Below are 22,518 nucleotides of genomic sequence, written 5' to 3' on the forward strand. Positions count from 1 at the left end.
ATCATCATCATCATAACGCCACTCTCTCTCTCTCTTCTCATTTACTATATCACCACCACCATCATCATCATCATCTGGTCAACATCTTTTTTACAGTTTGAAATTACACGGAAAACAAAGAAAACAGCCAAACCAGGTCAAGCTTCACAAAACAGCACAGCAATGATGTCAAAACAATAATCAGGAAAATTTGAAAAAGATTAAATTTTTAATTTTAAAAATTGTTAAAATTCGTTCCTTATGTTAAAATATTTGAAACATTTAAAATTAAATCGTTGGCATTAAAATTTAATTGTCACAAGCTAAACACTTTCGTTAGTTTCTAAAATTTAAAATCGTGCTAATTATAATAATAAGAGGAAGAAGAAAAAGAAGAAAAAGAAGAAGATGAACAACAAGAACATTAATTAATTATAACACAAAAAATCAGTGCACTGCTTATGATAATTATAAGGAGTTACGAGCAGAAGAAATCAAATGTTGACATGGAAAACAGATGAAAAAAATGGAGACCCGTCCGACCAGAGACCCCAGCTCAAAGAGGTGAAGCATTCGTTCAGCTCTTACCCTTCCACCTATTTAGAGTAAGAACCAGACTGTTTTTTGAATTTTAAACCACTAAATGCATTTTTTCTGAAAGTTTTTGTAAAATTTTTGCAACAAACAAAAAAAGAATATTTCGCCTGGGTTGTATGAATCTTTTCTAATTTGACCTCCAAAAATTTATAAAAATAAAAAAATCATAAAATATAAATAGAGATGGCCCGCAACATCCCAGTGGACACAAGGGGACATGATGGGTGGGTGGACTGACTCTGGGGACAGAGAGGTAGTCAGAGGGGGTCGTTAAAACTCACATTGAGATAGAAAAATATCTGTAAATATTGTGGTACGTTTGAATACATCTGCTCCAGATTGTCAGTAATGGTACTAGCATTAGCACTATTATATGTACTGTTTACGTACATAGAAGTAGTAGTAGTTGTAGTAGTAGTAGTAGTAGTGGTAGTAGTAGTGGTAGTAGTAGTGGTAGTAGTAGTAGTAGTAGTAATAGTAGTAATAGCAGTAGAAATATTAGTAGTAGTAGCAGTAGTAGTAGTAATAGTAGTAATAGTTGTTGTAGTTTTAGTAGTAATAGCAGTAGTAGTATTAGTAGTAGTAGTAGTAGTAGTAGTAATAGTAGTAATAGCAGTAGTAGTATTAGTAGTAGTAGTAGTAGTAGTAGTAGTAGTAGTAGTAGTAGTAGTAGTAGTATTAGTATTAGTAGTAGTAGTAGTATTAGTAGTGGTGGTGGTTATGGTAGTAATAAAGTAATAACCACAATAATAATATAATATTGTCATTTTCTTCTTCTGCCGACTGTGACCAGCAGTGCATATAATATTGATTGTTAGTAACAGCAGGTAACAACTTTTTAGCTAATAAAATTAGCGCATAAGCATTGGATCAATTATGTCCGCGAGTAAGATGCATTTAGAAGGATAATCACATTAGAGGCAGTTGGCTATTTTCGTCATCATCATATCATCAGTGGTATCTTGTTACTATCATCTACTATCATCAATTATATCTTGATACTATCATATCATCAATGATATCTTGATACTATCAAATCCTTAATGATATATTTTCATCATCATATCCTCAATGGTGTCTTGCATCATCATATCCACAATGATATTTATCATCATATCATCATCAAAAATAAGTGGCATGGGAAAAATTGAAATAATTCTTACTTTTTCTTTTTTCTGGAAGATTTTTTGGAATGTAAAAATTCAACTACTTGTCGGATAAAATGCAATTATTTAAAAAAATCTTTTACATTGATTGAAACTGCTCAATTTTTTCAAACAGTTTGCAATGTTTCCAAACTGTTAACGACAAGTAGTTTACATCCATAAACGCCCATAAACGAAGTAAATAGCATTATTAAAATTTCATTTCATAAGAGAAAAAATTTTCGATCAACTAAAAAAACAATTTGAAGGCCAATAATGACCAGAAGATTGACAAGGTAATGAAATAAACTGCATGTAAGGCCTGCGAAAAATAAGAAGGAGCTACAAGAGACGAAGAAATAAAAACTACCATGCAAACAATTAGCTGAGTCATCATCAGCATCTTCTCTATCTTCATCACCATTAGCACCACTAACATCATAATCAAAATAATTCACATCATTATTATGGGCAATGTCAAATTTATTAGGACAATCTTGTTGGCTCTGCACATGACCACAGCGTAATTTGTTTGATTGAATTGATTGCATCCGCATTCAGCCAACCAGCCATTCAGCCATCCAGCAATGCAGCCAACCAGCCATTCAGCCAACCAGCTATTCAGCCAACCAGCCATCCAGCAAACCAGCCTACCAGCCAACCAATCATCCAGCCAACCAGCCATCCAACCAACCGGCCCACTTGCTTCCCAACATCAGCAGAGCAAAGTTAATAAACTACAAAAAGTCTCTAATCTACAAGAATTCGATAATCTAGAAAAATTTGATAATCTGGAAGACATATTCCCTGCAAACAATCCAATAAATCAACAAGCCATCCGCCCAAATGATGTTCATTCCTTCTTAGGCGGTCCAGCATTTTTCTATTTTTCCTGCATAAATAGATATTCTCGTTTGTTTCTTTCACTTGCCGATGTAGAAATAAAATAATAATTTTTGACTGACAAAAACGTTTTGTTATAATAAATTGTTCATTCAATCGACAGAATTAAAGATAGCACAACAACATCCACTGCTTGATGGCACAACAACATCCACACCACAGCATCCACACGACACGTTAGGAGATATAGTGCGTAGACTTTTTAAATTAAACCATGTCAGTGCACAACAACAGCATAATTTATTTTTTTAACTTATTAAAAAAAAGCTCAAATTTTTAAAACAAAACTTCAAATTTGTACTAGTGCAATCGTGATCTCAGAAAGTGTTTCAAAAAATAAAAAGAAATGTAACCGTTTTTATTAAACGAATGACAATGTGGATCATTATTGTGGAACACTGATAAAAACAAGAAAAACAAACATGTTTGTAAACTTTGCCTAACATCAATAACACCAGCAAATAATGGCGGTATCGCAGAGATTGCCAAGCGTTAATGGCAATTAGATAAAAATAAATTTTATGTCTTCCTCCGATGCTTGTTCCACGTAAATCGCCTCAAGTCTGATTTATTTTGAAGTGCAGTTCTCTAGACAGACCCAATCAAATAAACCATCCCAATCGTATAAAGTACTCAAACCAATGAATCACCCAATCATATGAACCCCCCAAACACATGAACCATTCAACAGCATAAACCCCCCGATCCTAAGAGCCACCCAACCTTAAAAGCCACCAAATCATTTGTACCCAATCATCTAACCCACTAAATCAAAGCCACTCAGTCATATAAGCCACCCAACAATAAGCCACCCATTCATAATCCCCCTAATCACGTAAAAGTGCCTCGCGCCCACCAATCCGGTCTGAAAATGTACTCCGCTCATAAACAGCCAGTGACCTATTTTTTATTTTACTACAAATTTTCGCATTTTCTGCCGTATCCCCAAAAGCCATTTATCGATAATTTGTTTTCCTTTTATTTCACGTGGTGTCTTCTCCATTTCTCTTCACTGTTTCCACCAACTACTTCCACCTTCACCCTAGCCTGTGGAACCTCAATGCTATTCTCCTGGAGAATGGGATCGCACACCACGGGCATCAGGAAGTGCTGATGTTAACTGTTTCATCAAAAACCACCTTGAATACAATTCCAAAGACGTGATTCATTCAACATTAACTACCCCATTTAGTTTCAAATCTTTTCAGTTTAAAACATTTTTATAAAAACTTCTTTAAAAAATTATCAATTCCTAAACTGAAACCGTAATGTTTTAATTGTGTTACTTTGTGTATATTTGTCTGTGATTCGCGTATGTTTTGTTTGCTGAACTGAAAAATTATACTTGTTTTGTTTCTAAGTTATTTGTGTTTTTTTTTATCAGCGTTTATTTTTATTTAATTTATTTTGAATTTGTTTTGTGTTTATGTTTTGTTCATGTTGAGTTTATGCTGTAATTAAATTATGTTTACGTTGTGTTAGTTTTCGTCTATTTTCATAGGCAGGTTACATTGGGATGATTAAATGTACAAGAAGCAATTTATCTGATGTGTGTCCCTTTTATTGTAATTCATACTTCCACATATTTTTGCATTTGCATCATCTCAACCTCCCACACGCACACATGAACCTACTTGCAAACATATTCGGACAGCTAAATACCCATGCAGTCGTGAATATAAACAAACAACATCTGCATATATATACTTATACACACACATAAACACAAAGGCACAAGTACATAATCAATCATACTAACGTATACACACAAACACAGAACTTCACCTACACACACATACACACACACATATTCACACACACACACATGCACACACACATTCACACAAACATGCACACACACACCACACACACACACACACACACACACACACACACACACACATGTTCACTTCACACAAACATGCACACACACGCACAACGCACACACGCGCACACGTTTGCGTTACACTTGAAGCGTAACTCATTTTTATAATTTATGATTATGTTGGGATAAAAAAATATAAGAAAAATATCGTCTTGTGACTATTGAAGCAAGACATTTTTCCGAGTTGTGATGTTGCAAGGAAAAAATTACGCCAAATGTGAATTTGTAGGGCTCACACCGAGTAGACAGTTCTAATGGGCCCCTCATAAATATCATTATCCAATAATAACGCTCTGTGCGATACAGACAATTTAAAAATTTTATTGGAAATAATGTTAATAATTTATTTCGTTTATTTTTTACTTACTTATTTTTATTCATTTAATTTTAAATTTCAGTTAATTGTATTTAATTTTTATTTAAGTTTAACACATTTCGGCGTTGATAATCTTTTCCGTGCGTTACGCAGACGACTGAATGAGATGCAATATTTGCATGGAAATTACGATTTGACAGTTCCAGTTTATAATACGAAACAAATGTTTTTCAATTATATGGGGCAGGTTTTGTGAAGAAATCTCAACGAGCAAAACTAGTTCAGATGTAAATATTTTTCCTAATTGTTTTATGTGCAACTCCAATCTTTCAAAAGGCTTATCAAATTATCGACTAGCACCATATTTATATTACATTTAGGAATATTTTTATGAAACTTCAATTCATCGGAACATGAACTTCAATTCACTCACACATGAACTTCAATTAACTCACACATGAATTTCACTGCACTCTCACATGAACTTCACTTCACTCACACATGAATTTCACTTCACTCTCACATGAACTTCAATTCACTCACACATGAACTTCAATTCACTCACACATGAACTTCACTTCACACAAACATGAACTTCACTTCACACATGAACTTCACTTCACTTACACATGAACTTCACTTCACTCTCACATGAACTTCACTTCACTCACACATGAATTCACTTCACTCTCACATTAACTTAAATTCACCTGCACATGAATTTCAATTCACCTGCACATGAACTTCACTTCACTCACACATGAACTTCAATTCACATGCACATGAACTTCACTCTCACATGAACTTCAATTCACTCGCACATGAACTGAACTTCACTCTCACATGAACTTCAATTCACATGCACATGAACTTCACTCGCACATGAACTTCACTTCACTCGCACATGAACTTCACTTCACTCACACATGAACTTCACTTCACACAAATATGAACTTCACTTCACTCGCACATGAACTTCACTTCACTCGCACATGAACTTCACTTCACTCACACATGAATTTCACTTCACTATCACATGAACTTCAATTCACCTGCACATGAACTTCACTTCACTCACACATGAACTTCAATTCACATGCACATGAACTTCACTCTCACATGAACTTCAATTCACTCGCACATGAACTTCACTCGCACATGAACTTCACTTCACTCGCACATGAACTTCACTTCACTCACACATGAACTTCACTTCACACAAACATGAACATCACTTCACACATGAACTTCACTTCACTTACACATGAACTTCACTCCACCTGCACATGAACTTCACTCCACTCACACATGAACCTTGCCACCCCACCTCATGATATTTGATTCTCATGAATAAAATTACACGACATTTGCTTTTAAGATTTCATCCGTTCCACTAAACTTTAAACAAGTTTTTGCATCTTTACCATATCATTCGACCCCTCCAAAGAAAAACTGCAAATTTGCTTTGAATAAAATGTTCCCAATTTTAAAATCGAGGTGTGTCACGAATTCGAATAAAATTGATAAAAAGCGGCCTACTTCTGTACGATTAAATAGTGGTCTTTTCAGCAGATAAGTTGTTGGAGATGGGAAACGAACTAAACCGAGCCCGAACTTTCAAACTTTTAAAAAAGAAACAAATTGAACAAATTCTTTTTTGTCAAATCTAAATTTTTTACAAGGCAAATGTTGCAATTTTAACATTTCCACTGCTAAAACAACACACACCTACACACACACAGACAAACACACACATACACACACACACAGACACACACACACGCACACATTCAGTCACACTACCACATTCAATCGTGACAAACAAACGACATTAATACAGCTCAATTGGAGGGGCGGGTTGATTGGTTCATTAATTTGTATTGTTTCGTTTTTGACTTGTTTCATTTTTATTTACACACTTTAGAAGAATATATTATTTTTTTGTCTATCGAATTGTATTTCTTAGTTACCAGTTTGATCATTCACTGACAATTTATTTTTATTAAAGTTAACAAACTTTTTAGGCAAGGCGAGCCCAAGTTCTCCGATGAATGCCACATCAACGTAGCAGCAATTCAAAGATTGCAAAATTAGATGATGAACAATGTAACCGTATTTATATGCCGAAACAATTGAAATTGCAGATATTGTCATCGTTCCATTCATCTTTAATACGACCATCCTGATCGTCACTGCTTACCTACATGACATCATAACATGCTCAGTTCACGTTATAACAATCATCATCGTCGTTGTCGTCACCCAGCACCAAACTTATAAGAGACATCAATCAATTCATCAATCCATTCATCAATCCATTTATCAATTCATTCATCAATCCAATCAATAATCCATTCATCAATCCATCGCTCCGTCGAGAGTTGATCCATTCTACATCCCTTATCATTTATGGAGCGGGAGGATTGCTCACTGAAACCCAATTTGATGCAAACACAAGTGAACACAAGTGATAGATATTTACTGTACGAGCATGTACAAAACATGTTTTCTAATGTTTCAATATTTTTGTGGGGCCCCATTCAGCAAATGAACTAAAGGTGCATTGTTGGAGTTATCGCTTGATTGATCCTTGCACATTTCATTCAATTGACTCACGGATGGCAGCCACTTCAAATAATTTGTAATAAAAATAATAATCTATTTATACAAATATAAATTTCTGCATGTATACATTCATGTTGTAGCAGTTTTTTATTTTTACAAAATTTTCTTTAAATTTGTTAGTAAAAAACAGAAATAGCTCTAAATATCATTGTATTTTTTTACTTGTTTACAAAACATGAAAATTTCTTAAATTTTCGCGATAGTTATTAATTAAAATTCATCAGACTGAATCGTGGTAAACATCAGATAACTTTATCGTCATCACCGTAGAGATCATACATTCGTACGTGTCCAACATCTCGAAACATTAGCCTCCCCAACAAACATCCTCAAGAGGAAGGACACCCCACCACCCACCACCCACTATCTTCCAGGACACCTCAAAAACACCTTCAGAACGTGCATGCAAACAAAGCAGACCGTTCTTTAACAATTTGATTGATGAGCGCATGCTGAAAGTTCCAGAAAGTGTAGATGGAAGGTGAGAGAGGGCATGGAGCACAAGATGTCCAAGCTGAGATCTTAAATAATCCATCATCACCATTTGCATCATTGTCGTCACCATCATCGTTTTCGTCACATTCATCATCCTTAGGGTGCCCCCTTATTAACGGCGGGAATTAGCATAAAAAGTAAAGGGTTTAGAAGACTGGGGAAGATGTGCGCAATTAATTTTTCCATTACGAGGAACTTTTATGATTGGATGAACGATTTTTATTGTCAGATCAGCCCTCGTTCCATCCCTGTCAAGTGGGTCACTCAAGCAGGCAGCGGATACATTGCGGGAAATATTCGCTAAACGTGGCGAATAATTAAAACTCGCTCGGCGAACGATGTTGTATAGTGCTTTCGTTTGCAAAATGATAATTTTGGAAACGTGTTGGATGCATCAGGCTGTCCAAGAAGAGCTTCGCTTGGAAAGTATAACGTCTTAAAAAATATTAATAGAAAAACAAACATATGACTGAATGAATTAATAAATGTGAATTGTGTGTGTGTGTGTGAGTGTGTGTGTGTGAGTGTGTGTGGTGTGTGTGAGCGCGTTACATTTAATTTGTCTAAAATCACTGATGACGGTGGTTTAATGATGATGACGGTGACAGCTCCTTAGCTTTACATAATGTTTAATTTGCAATTTATTCTTTTCTAATGGTAGGTATTAATATTTACTTATTTAATTTTAATTGAATGGTCTTTTTTAATATTTACTTAATTAATTTTAATTGAATGGTCTTTTTTTCGTTTAATTTTACAACATGTTCCAATATGGATATAAACGAACGCTGTCGACTTAGTTAACAATGCAAGTTATAAATGTAAAAAACTTTGTAAAAAAATTGAAAAAATTAAAATGTTAGAAAAGTTGAAATATAAATTAATTGTGCCGATAAGAAATGCGCGCATAATCAAATTATAAAATTATTTGAAAATATGAAAATAATTGTTAAACTAGCCTTGAATATTTTCGCTTTAAAACTTGTTGTCATCATCAACTTCATCTTCCTTTAATTTTTCATTTCAAACTTAACATATTGAACAATTATTTCAAAATAATGATAAAAAAAAATTATAAATAAGAGTTAGCGGTTATTAATTTATTAGTCGGTTGGCCACAAAAACTGCCTCAAACACGCCAGGGTAAAAATATTTATACAAACTACACTAAAAAAGAAACGTTCAAAATCGTAAACTACAAAATTATTCAACTGTTTGTTGGAAGTTTTGCGCATAAATAATAAAGTACAAGTGAAGTTCATTTCCCAAAGTGTCTACTTTATAGTGAAAATTGTCGAAGACACCTGTCCAGTGGCTGCAGTTGGATGAATGACGGAATGTTGCGTCCATGCATCTTCAATGTGTGTCTCGTTCTGTGTATCCTACGTCTGTCTGCAAGCCAATCTATTGCAGGCACCCACCTCACGTGCTCGTTCGCTTCATTTTTCTGAGGACACGCTGCTTATTTAGTTAAATTAAAATTTTTAATATTGCAATAGCAGAAACACACACGTGAAAATATAAAGTGTTTAGAATATTATAGAATAATCATCAAGTCGTTGGTTACTCGTTGGAGATAAACTGATTTTTGATTGTATAACTTATGTATTAAATGAAATGAAAAATCTTATGGAAATATTTTTAAATACTTTCATAATGTTTTTTCTCTTTTCAACAAAGGCAACTTCTAATATAATCCAGTCTGTCACGCAACAAAAAAATTACCCGGCTGTTTTTGTTTGGTATGAATGATAATAATTCACGTTAACTTACATTAGCAGCCAAATAATTGAGTTTGTTATTTTTAGTTATTTGTTGTTCAATTATGTTTTTCCTTGAAACTTCTCAGACATTACCACGTGTATTAATATTTCCGAAATGGGAGTATGTCCGCTTTTGCATGCCAGTGTTTTCAAAGCAACATCCGCAGGTTCACAGGAACTATAATTTCATTTCCTCAAACAAATAGCTGAAGCAAAATAACTAGGTATGATTGTAAATGCAAACAACACAAAAAACAATCATGAGACAAACATAAACACAAGTTTAAAAAAAACAAGATGAACATAAACACAAATATGAACATAAGAGTGGACAAATTCAAACATAAAAACAAAGAAGTTCACCAAGAGGAACACAAACCTGATGGTGCATATAATTCATCAAAGGAACGGCAAACACTGCGAACCGTGATTGAAGCCTACACCCTCCTCCGCCTGAGAAAATGTCTCTCCCCGCCCGCCTGCACTAACGCTCCTGAAGGCTCTCTTCAATTTTCATCAGCCAATTACATACTTGCACGTCACAAGAAATTATGATGACGTCATTGGGATCATAAGCTGTTCACTCTGCTTGCTCCCATTTTTCACTCACCTTCCCTGCTGCATCTTCTCTAATAAACAGCATCACCACGTTGAGTAGGCACACGTTTCTTCTGCACTAGAATGATGTCCATGTGTGAAAATGTGCATAATAAGAGGAACATTACTTATATGCCCAGTACAAAAATAAGATTTGATCTCATCGGATAATTTGTAAAAGTTCAGTGATTTTGCAGTCATGTTTCAAAAAGATGTGAACGTTCAACGTCAGACATTGGCACATTATCTACAAGAAGATGAAATAGCTTAATGACAGAACAGTTCAAATATTTTTTCCATGGTTATAAATTTTTATTTACTTTTTATTCATATACACCTTAAGATAGTAACGACAATACATATAAACAACAACAACATAAACACACAAGTGAATACGTAGAGCTTATACCCATGGAGAATTATTTTTTCTTGAGCGTGTATCTTTGAACACATCTTACAAACGAAATGATTGATCTGTAAGCGGATCAGAAAACTGGTTTATTTTCAAGGTCATAAAATTCTCATTAAAAAATATAGAAAAAATAATGTGGCATAAATCATTATAGCATGAATGAGGTTAAACGATGATCGGAAACATTAAAAACACAACTCAACGAATCAGTTCAAGAATTAAGCAGGCGTATGACCATAAACAAATAAGTGAACATTTTGTAATTAGCTCTTTAGAGAGTATACATACAAATACAACATTTTCATTTTGAAGAATAGGAAATGTTGGCAAAGAATGGAGTTTTGATTATAATGTATTGTATGTGACCTTGGATATTTATTGAGCCCAGGACAAACAGAGCAAAAAGACAGCTTAGATTCTACATAAATAGATGATTTAACATGGATACAACAAAAGACGGTAGGCATAAATAAAAATGCCTATTGGCTTGCATTGATTTGGAATTTCGCGGCTGGGTCTTTATGCTTTCATTTCCAAAGAAATGCTGTCATAAAAATATTTATCGTCATTCGTGTGCCGATACTGTCGCCACATGCGATGGTGAAAGGAACATATTTAACGGCTGTCTGCCTAATCATATATCTCAACTTTTAATCTTGCACCAATGCATCACATTCTATCCACTAACCTATCATTTCATTCAGTCCACTGCCTCCACCCATTAACTATACAATCGTTCATTTGTACACTTTGTTTCATTCATGCGCAGCACATGACTTATATAATATTACATATATATATATATATATATATATATATATATATATATATATGATATTCCTTATATCAAAAAGTTATAAGTTTTGAAAACGTTTATTTAAAATCTTGGAAAAATCTTTTTTATATTATCTGTTCGAAAATTCAATACATATATACATACAATAAAAAACAAAAGAACAAAGGAATAACAACCACATATATATAAATATATATAACAATAAATATTATTATTTGTATTAATAATATCGCGCCCTTTAATACTTTTCAAAGACGTTTCTTCATGAGCTATGTGGATTGTGAATGTGAATTTTTGTGTGGGGATTGGTTCGAAGAAAGATGAGTTCTAAGATGAGTTCAAAGCTGCTTTAGAAGTTATTGAAGTAACCATCCCGGTTATTGCAGACAGCGTGGTAAATTGTTCCAGACTGTTGGGCTGACTACGGCTAAGTTAATGGTTCCTACAACCTATTTATATATATAAGTTTTGAAAAAGTTAATTTAAAAACTTGGGTAAATATTTTTTTTATTATCTTTTTGATTTGAAGATCAAAGCGTTAGAAATGTTCAATATAGACGATTGCATGATTCACACCGAAAAGCTTTGATTTTTCACAACTCAACTTTTGGAACTCTGTCGGTTTTTTTAAAACAATTTAATAAAAACATGTTTAGAAATTACTAAAAAACCATATTGTACTTTTTAGCCCATTTTTATAACAACATAGTTTTTAGAAAGTCTTTTTTTTCTAAAAATTACCATCATTTTATTACGGACCTATTGCACGTGAAAATTATAATACTAACAGGCAGACAATATATGACCAACAATTAAATTTGCATTTTTTATCATTGTAATAAATAAAAGACGATTTTTTGGTTTGGGATAAGGCTGACAATGTTTCTTTTTATAATCAATAATGTCTTCCATGCATTTTTCATTAGTTTCATGTTGGTCGTTAATGAAACCTCTAGGAATATACAATGAGGTTATCAGTCTATTAGTTTGTGCTATTTACATTATTTTATTTGTCAATTTTACCTGAAATAATGCCGTTTACCATTTTATTACAAATTACATTGACCGATTTTAGGAGTTTTTTTTAAGTATTTTTGATTTAGTAGTGACATTTGAGTAAAATTTCAAGGCAAAAATTTTAAGTATTTTTGATTTAGTAGTGACATTTGAGTAAAATTTCAAGGCAAAAGTTGAAAATTTTTCTTTAACTCGTAACCCATAGTCGGAGTCTAAATTTTTACACGGAGTCAGAATTTTTGAGAGCCCGGAGTCGGATATTTTTCATACGACTCCGACACCTGGTTGTTCACGACAATTTTCCTAATTTTGTGAGTAGAAGCTGCGTGCAATACTTATTTTAATCTTTTTGGACATTTGCGTTTGCTTCTCAAACACGAACTTGTGTGGGTTACAAATTGAAACAGCTTTTCTTGTTTTGCTGGGAGTTTGGGAAGAGAGTTTTCTGTGAATTTTTTTATTTCGTGGATAAAAATGGCTGAATATAATTATACTTTCAGTATAGCTACAATATTTAGTTGGTTAGTTGAATTAATTTTTTTTTCATATCATTTTTTTTACCACGGATTTCTAGTAAAAATTTGCAAAACAAAATTATAACGAAGACCTAATACATTTGGGTGTGTCAGAATTATTATGATGAAATTCTCGTAAAACAAAATCACAATCACAATGGACCAACTTTTTTTGTGTAAAATGTCAACAGTTTAAACTAATGCTGAACATTAACTTAAGGTCAAATAATATAACATTATATTATATCATTCGATATCACGTATCTTTTTCAAAACTCAACAACACAAAAACATCGTAGGTAAATACGTGATAATGACGCATCATAAATATAGCATATGATAGGGAAGATCCTTTTGTCATATTCGAACCCTACGGAGTACGCACTGCGAAGTAGCACCCGGCGACCTTAACAACTAGGCCATCATGCCGCCTACTATTTTTGACGATACAAAAATAATTTGAAAACTAGGAAATGTAATAATGGATGGTATTTGACCGGCAGCTTCTCGAACAGCGCCTCTGAGTTTTACATAGAGGGGCGCTATATAAATTCTCCATACCATACCATATATGTATATATATAATGCAAACGTGTGTGCGTGTGTGTGTGTGTGCACGAATGTGAATGTTTTTCGTTTCGTAGTAAATCCGTTCGTTTGTTTATTCGTCTATTTGAATCATACAAAAGTCTGCAAGGCTTTATATATGAATAACACATTAAAACAAATATCATTTTTTTTATTTCACGTGACTTTAGCGCACGCAGAACACCACACACGCAAGGCACTACACACGTTGATCACCAAACACACAAAAAAAAACCAGGACAGAGATCACAACACACACAGAACACCATATACACAGGACACCACACACACGGAACACCACACATACACACAATAACCACACACTCAGACAAGACAGCACACAGAACGCCACAAACACAAGACATCACATACGTTCGGGACATGACAGGACGCGTTGATGCGATCTCACGAAATGTACAGAAGAGGAGGGCACTGGATACGTTCAGATCAACACTCGTACAAGAGAGAAAAGGCTTTTGATGATGGGTCAGTGAGCCCGAGGAAGATCGGATTGACGTGCACGTTCCGCATATCGATGATCACACGATAAGAAAGTTGCAACAACGATACGAACGAGTAGCTTCAAACTGTATGATAAACTGCGGCAAAACGCTGGCGACGTGTTTCGATTCTAATATCCAATACATCACACTTAGCATTCCGTGCATTATTGTTATAGGAGAAATTTAGAATGTGAATTTGCAAAACAAACAACGTATTGCAAGCATTGCGAAGACGCATATTAAGTCTTATCTGACATAATTTTTTTGGTTTTTTTTTGTTGTGTCATGTTGTCGTTTCTAGAAATTTTTTTTCTGATGAGCCACATTTATCTGTATCTAAGAATTAAATAAATTGTTGTTATGTATAATGTGCAAAAGTAATATTTATCAAATAAGAGCATTTTGATTGTCGAAAAACTACGTTTTCGACAATAATGTGTCTGTCTAAAGCTTACAATAATGTGGTAAGAACCACAGCGGCGGAGCCAGAATTTTGCGTTGAGGATGATTTAAAAATTTCAAAGGGATCGACTTTTTTTTAGCTAATTGGTGAAAATTCTCATTTAATCCCAATTCGGTGGGGATGATTTTTAAAATTCTTAGTTGATAACCTTTCTTTTCTAATTTCCGATTACTTTACTACCATAGTTTACAGAGAATCTTCAATATTTTCTTCTTTCATTGTCTGGTGGGGTGCCACTGGTAAGATTTGCCTGATTATTAAATACGAAATATAAGAAAATTCACTTTTTTAAGCTGAGATTTTTTCGTTTTTCTATTACTTTAATTTATTAGTAAAAAAATCAGCTTTAGTACTTAACTCAACATAAGTAAATCTTCTTAAATCGTAGCAAATCAAACAGTTTCATATCATACAAAAAATTTGTCAATTAACGAAACCAGGAAGACATTCCACTCGCCGACGTTTTCAAGTTTCATGCATAACGCTGAAAACCAGCATGAGAGATCATCTATCGTACAAACGTTCAACCACAGATCTAAATTTACAACGCGTAAACAAATAGTATTTTGTACACACATCGGAATTGCAAGTCATATGTAAGGCATCGATCAGAAACAAAAACAGCCAACACGAACCGATGATATGTACGGTCGAACCAGTGGACCGCTAAGCGTTAGGGAATCGTAAACTAAAGTGTTTCGATTGTTTTTGCCGTTATAATCATCTTCGAGCTTGCTTAGCACACGATCTATTCACAGCGACCTACTGACAAGACAATATTGTAAAAGTTTCTTTACAACGAAAAAATATGCGATCTATAATTTTTAGTTACGGAACACCGCGAGAAGCTACTATCTTTCAAGTGGTTATAAATTCAATTAGATTTTTCGAAGCCTGTTAACGAGGCATAACAAAATTTTACGACTAACAGAGTACGGGTAGCTTGAAATTTTTTTACAACATCTACAAGCCATCAAGCAAGAAAATATTTATAATAACTAAAAGCGTAAAAAAAAACACAAGTGATAACGTAGTTTCAATGTTACGACATTACGTCATTTGTACAATGCATGGCACGTGACGACCACCATAATTAACGATTGAGTGCAGGGACCTGTACATGCTGTAGATGTATCTGCAATGCATAATAGAGTTAGTTTTGCCTAATTTCAAAATTAAAAAAATCAATTTCACTATTAAAACAAAAATAAATTAAATCGACGTTCATAATATATGAGGGTCTTTTGAGAAAGATAATTTCATAAAAAAAATCTTAATGAAAATAGTTCTGTTAGTAAGTAGTTACAATCTTCAACAAATATTTGAAAGAAGAATGCGGGAAATCATTTGAAAGCAGGCAGCCAACATATCTTGATATATGCTTCATAGAAGCCTCTCATTACTTTCATCGAACTGTATGCAACAAATAAACAGGCAAACGTTGGTCGGCATCTTAATCTAGCCATCAGTCACAACATTCAGCCTTCTCTAAACAGTTTACGGCAAGTTTTTTTATGCATTTTTCTTAACGGATCTTATCTGAATGTCGTAAATAAATGACACATGCTTGTGTTTCTCGAATTAAACATGAACTGACCTTGTAAAAATACTGTTGGATTCTAGATTTCGATGTAACAACTCAGGCACAATGCATAAAAACGTGGCAATCGCTATAAATTCGTTTCGGCTAATAAATTCCAATGAATTCGTTTTATATTTATTTTTCGAAAAAACGTTTGAAAATGTATGTACGTGTATATAAAATGTATTTTTATCTATATAATCTTCTAATTAAGGAGCCCAACTTAATTCTTAATACTTATCAATCAATTGTTAAATACACGCAAAGCACCTTGTCATGAAAATAACCCCTCTTGCACTGCTCACTGTCGCTTCAACTGATTAATTAAAAGTTGCACATACGAGGTCACACAAACACACACACAGACAAATAAGCACAGTGGCGGATCAAGATAACTATTATGGGAAGGCCAAAATTTTAAGGTGTTTAAAATTATATATATGTATTTAGGCAGTGTTTTCTTGAATATATACTTTGTTGAACTCGATCGAATATCGAATTTACCAGGTTGTTTCTATTTTTTTTACTAGTTTTCCAATTTTATAATTAGTTTCTTGTTTTCGTAATTAAAATCATGAATTAAATTTCCAAGAATCACCAACACGAAGCGACACCAACTATGAGCTGAAACAAAGAAATGTAGGAAATTCAATTCATGATTTTATTACGAAAACAAAAAACTAAGTAGAAAATTGGAAAACTTGAAAAAGAAAGAAACAACATGGTAAATTCAATCCAGTTCAAAAAAAGATATATATATATATATATATATATATATATATAATTATTATATATAATTATATATATATCTCCGGGTCTCTCCTGCTTTGGCTGAATAAAACATTTTTTGAATTGAATATATATATATATATATATATATATATATATATATATATATATATATATATATATATATATATATATTTACAATATTCTATAAATTCTACCGAATGCTTGGCGTTAATATGTTTGTAGTTCGTTTTTTCAATTTTTCTCACTAAAAGTTTTTTGGTGAACGTTTAGTTTATTAAAATTCAAAATAAACTTTTTTTCCGAATTCATGCTGCAAATAAGACCATATTTGGATTCCGAATGAATCACCATCAGTGCTTTCTGCTGTTTATATAGGGAAATATTGACATTGTCAAAATGAATTTAGAATTAACTATATATATATATATATATATATATATATATATATATATATATATAGTTTTATATATATATATATATATATAGTTAGTACAAAAAATTGAATTGAAGAAAGTAAATAAATTTTCATGCCTGTCACATTTTCGCGCTCGATTCAAGTCCGACAAATAACATCTGGCGAGTGTCATCACCAAATAATCAAAGTAGAGAAGAGATAATCTTTCCTTGAGATGAAGAAAGACCATCAACTGCTTCGGCTGGTTGTAGGTGACAAAGTAACCCGACCAACTCAGCCGGCAATCTGCTGATGAAATGAATTAACACAGATTTGATGAACAGTCGAAGCTTCAAGCTAGTAATTGCGCATAAAGAGTTAATTAATTACTTTGAAAACTGCAGGATTGTGCCTTTTGATTCTTTGGAATCTGCCCTGTGCAACATATTTCAAATGAACCTTATCAAATCTTTTGCGATATGATTCTATGGTAATAAAGCAGTTATACTTTATTCAATGAAACTTGGGTGCAAGTTCACTTTTTTGTTTTTTTAAATATGAAAAGATGGAATGGTGATGTTAAAAGGTTTAAACCTCTTGTCATATGTCGGTATTTTTTCTCATTCTTTAAAAAAAGTTTGTTCAGGTGCATACAGCGCTCACTTCTATTTTCTGGAAAGTTTTTCAGTGTGTTAATAATAAAAATGGGTTGTTTCCAAATTTCTCCAACTACTATTTACAAAATTAAATGTGTTAATTTACCAACAATTATTTATTAAAATCACAAATAACAACGACACGACCACCTGATGCAAGTAGGAGTATGATGCATTCATACAACCACAACAAATACAACTTCTTCTTAATGGGAGACGCAAGACTGCTTCTCATCAGATGAGGAACCAGATGAACTGACTGAGTGAAGGAATGGCTATTAATTAAAATTACGTATCAACAACACAACAATTTGCAACAAATGTTGCATAAACTTCAACAACCAGCCACACAATGATTGAAAACGCAGCAAGGGCAGTGGCACAACAATATCGCAACAGGTAGCAAATACAACATACAACATGAGGCAACAATTATATCAACACGTAACCAATAAACTACACAACGATGCATAGCAAATCAAACAACACAACTAATAATAACTTAACATAAAAAACATCATGCAACAAAAAAGAGTGCAAAAAACAACAGACGACGTTCATCAAACAACATGCAACGAACAACGAACACAAAACAATCACGCAACAAAACACAACATACCACGGACAACATGCAGCAAACAACGTACAACAACAAACAACATGCAAACGACAACGCCCGACAACAACAAACAAAATAAAGACTGAATAATAAATGAATGTTAATCTATCTCCTCACATGACTTTGCAAGACATCCATGAACTTCCTCTTCATGAAACATTCAGAGTTGGTGACGAGTTCTGCTTGGAACAATTGAGATCTGAGAGCCTCGTTCCTCTGTGTGGCATGCTTGCATGGCGAATGCTTCTTAAACAAATGTCTAAATACACGAAAACGGTATGGCTTGTAATGGCTCAAATATTCAGAAAGCAAAAAAATTAAACCCGTTGTTGGAAAAATCAGGAGTCTGTTTGATGTCTGAAGTAACAGGAACCAGAAGTTCAACAGGCTGCAGAGTTTCATCATCAACAGAACCATCCTCTTCTATCTGACTTGATGCTTTGACCTTGTGGATTGTGTTACATTTCACAATAACATCATTAAAATGTTTTGTCTCAGACGATGTTCTACCACTGCAATCTTTTACAGAACGGATATTTTTCTCTGTTTCACATTTACACTTTGCTTCAGCATCCTTTACTAGCAAGTCATGAGTTAATCTAGCTTTCGATTGAATATTTGAATTTTTTGCCCGACGAACTGCTGGTTTGCTGCACTCTGATAAAGAGGGTTTTCTCCCTCTCACATCAGTTTCAGTTGCAGCCTTCCTGCATGCTGGTAACGTTTGGGTCTTGATGTCTTTATTTGAAATTTCATTTCTTGGGTTTGCGTCTATTTCACCCAAAAATTCAAGATGGTTTTTAAGTTGAAGTTCAGTAATGTATGAAACAGTTTGATTGATATCTTCGTTTTCATATACTGTCCCATGCATGGAGTTGAAGTTGCTTGGTGCATCTTCAATTTGTTCCACATCAATTTTCTGTGTTGAATCAATGATAAAACATATTTAATATATAATAAATTCAAACAAGAAAAAGCAGCTAACAATCAAGAAAAATTTGTCAAGTCTTAGCATTCATTTATATCGGGCTTGTGTTAACTAATATTCATAGTTGCCAACCAATACAAACATTCAGGGTGGGTATGAGTATGATTTTTATGATTTTAACTTGAATCCCATGCAAACAATGAAGGCGGCATAGGTTAGGACTTGCTCAGAACACTATGCATACTTATATACATTTATAACCATTTAACAATATTTGAAACATTCTGTACATTTATGTCAAATGTCAGCAAGGAAACATGGGTGAAAATTTTAAAATGTCGCTCATAAAAAATTGGTAACCTTTTTTCTCGTATCATTGAAAGTTGTTGGAGAATTTTTCAAAAAATTGTTCATGTTTTCAGAATTCTGGATGCATTTTCTTTTTTTCTTGAAAATGACTCCCTTCCCTTGAAATAGAAATGATGATATTTCTCCTTTGATTGAAAATTATGCATTTAATAAATAGAGTTACCATTATTTGACTGGCGATTTTTAGTTTCTATAAAACTGAAGAGAAAAATTTTAAAGTTAATTATATAAAAAAGGAAAAAATTAATGATAAACACAAAAAACAATAGGAAGAAGGAATGAGTAACCACGGGTTCCTGCAGCAGTGAAGTACAAAAATTAATGGGCATATTCCATCAAAAGAGAAAAATTTTAAAGTTAATTATATAAAAAAGGAAAAAATTAATGATAAACACAAAAAACAATAGGAAGAAGGAATGAGTAACCACGGGTCCCTGCAGCAGTGAAGTACAAAAATTAATGGGCATATTCCATCAAAAGACATTTATAGTCCTTGAAATTTTGACGAACCTACTGCTACCAGACCAGGCAGTACATTGCTTTAGTAATATTGAATATGATTAAGTGCTGCCTTTGATTGTGTTGTCAATCAGATTTTTTAGAAAGAATAGTTTAAGATTTTGGTATTTTCTGAAACTGTCTTCAGATAGTCATAAAGTTAAAACTTGAAGGCCTAATTTCTTTAATCTATTTTTTAATCTCTGCATTATATACACAGCTGAGGTTTTGGAGTTATTATTAATTGGTACAACATTCAAATTAAAATTAAATGAAATAAATAATCAGTAGTAATAACTAAATAAAACTAGAACTTTTTCAGTGTAGCGTAAGATCTACAAAAACACCAACTTGATGATGAGCCAATTTTGACCTTAGAATACACACCACACACACACACACACAAACACACACATCCACTCGCTAACACCCATCACACAGACACACCCTATAGGCCAATACCTTATACTATACTAACCCTCACAGATGATTTCCTCATCTCACTCACTACATTGCACACACTACACTACAAGACAGGACACTACACAACAGAGTGCACGCACGCACGCACACACACACGAAAACCATGATTTTATGATATAATAAAAAAAATCGGTTAAAGTATAATAAATTATATATATATAATATATATATATCGGGTATAAATGAATATTAATAAATTCACCAACAAGGGATTTTTCAATAGGAAATTGACGTTTCTAGAAATTGCGCTAATTTGATTTTTCTCATTTTCTAAATTGTCATTTAATCTTCGTAACTGATCCATCTTGCGATCAAAAATTAAAAACGCTTTGCACTAACTCAAACAATATTTAAAAATACTCTAATTTCGTTTAAATGGTTTTTCACTTTTAAATTTTTATTATTTTTTAAGCATAGATCTGGAAACCAGGTAGAGGAAACCAGGTCATAATATAATATATAATGAATCAATGGTCATGTTATATTTTAATACGCACATATAGAAGTATATAAATATATACATATATGTGTTTGTCTATATGTATTTTAATGTATATGATTCAATATATATATATATATATATATATATATATATATATATATACATATATTTTTTACAATATTCTATAAATTCTACCGAATGTTTGGCGTTAATATGTTTGTAGTTCGTTTTTTCGATTTTTCTCACTAAAGTTTTTTGGTGAACGTTTAGTTTATTAAAATTCAAAATAAACTTATTTTTCGAATTCATGCTGCAAATAAGGCCATATTTAGATTCCGAATGAATCATCATCAGTGCTCCTTGCTGTATATATAGGGAAATATTGACTTGGTCAAGATGAACTTTGACGTTTTAAAAATTAACTTTGGTGTTGTAAAATTGAACTTAGATGCGAATTAGGTGTCAGGTTACTTCTTTTCCTCCATCTAATCTCAATAATGTTCTTCATAATTTATCTCTATGTCTTTCTTCGATTATCGCTTGGTCTGATTCTATGTGTCTTAAACTTAATCCTTCTAAGTTTGAATTAATTTGTTTTAATAAATCTAAACACTCAATTACTATTCCTCCTATTATCTTACCTGATTCTAAAACTCTTGATGTCTCTCATAAGTTTCGTAGTCTAGGTTTTATCTTTGATTCTACTATGTCTCTCTCTTCTCAGATTAATAGTGTTGCTAGAAGCTCTTACTTTCATCTACGTAGAATAAAAAAACTTTTGCCTTTTCTTGATGATCCTACTCTTCTCCTTGTTACTTCGTTAGTCTTATCTAGGATTGATTATTGTAACTCGCTCTACTATGGTCTTCCTGACTCTATACTCTATCCTTTAAGTAAAGCTTTTAACTCTGCTGCTCGTCTAGTTGCTCGTGCCCCTTTCTTTTCTCATATATCTCCATATCTTGTTCTCTTGCACTGGCTACCTATAAAATATAGAATAATTTTTAAAATTTGCACGTTCATGTATAAGTCTCAATCTAAATTATTTCCTAAGTACTTATCAGATATATTAATTGAACCTAAACGCCCCGGTTTACGATCGTCTTCTTCTTCTCGCTTTTTCTTAACTCGTGTTAAACACTCTTTTGCCAAATCTGCTTTTGCTTTTTCTGGTCCTTTTCTCTGGAACTCTCTG

General features: G+C 33.1%; 2 protein-coding genes across 2 annotated transcripts; one reads left to right on the top strand and one right to left on the bottom strand.

Moving 5' to 3' along the window:
• Window positions 1-477: 477 nt before the first annotated feature.
• HELRODRAFT_158848 (hypothetical protein) lies at window positions 478-3,130 on the top strand (the record flags this gene model as incomplete). Its single annotated transcript, XM_009010815.1, has 4 exons — window positions 478-543; window positions 758-842; window positions 2,728-2,840; window positions 3,083-3,130. 4 exons carry the CDS (start codon window positions 478-480, stop codon window positions 3,128-3,130), a joined length of 312 nt encoding a protein of 103 aa, XP_009009063.1.
• A 14,733-nt stretch (window positions 3,131-17,863) lies between these two features.
• HELRODRAFT_158849 (hypothetical protein) lies at window positions 17,864-21,185 on the bottom strand (the record flags this gene model as incomplete). Its single annotated transcript, XM_009010816.1, has 7 exons — window positions 17,864-18,000; window positions 18,135-18,243; window positions 18,721-18,862; window positions 18,927-19,522; window positions 19,892-19,998; window positions 20,064-20,098; window positions 21,088-21,185. 7 exons carry the CDS (start codon window positions 21,183-21,185, stop codon window positions 17,864-17,866), a joined length of 1,224 nt encoding a protein of 407 aa, XP_009009064.1.
• Window positions 21,186-22,518: the final 1,333 nt, after the last annotated feature.

This window comes from Helobdella robusta (genome assembly GCF_000326865.2).
Source record: "Helobdella robusta unplaced genomic scaffold HELROscaffold_1, whole genome shotgun sequence".
In the NCBI taxonomy this organism is placed as follows: domain Eukaryota; kingdom Metazoa; phylum Annelida; class Clitellata; order Rhynchobdellida; family Glossiphoniidae; genus Helobdella; species Helobdella robusta.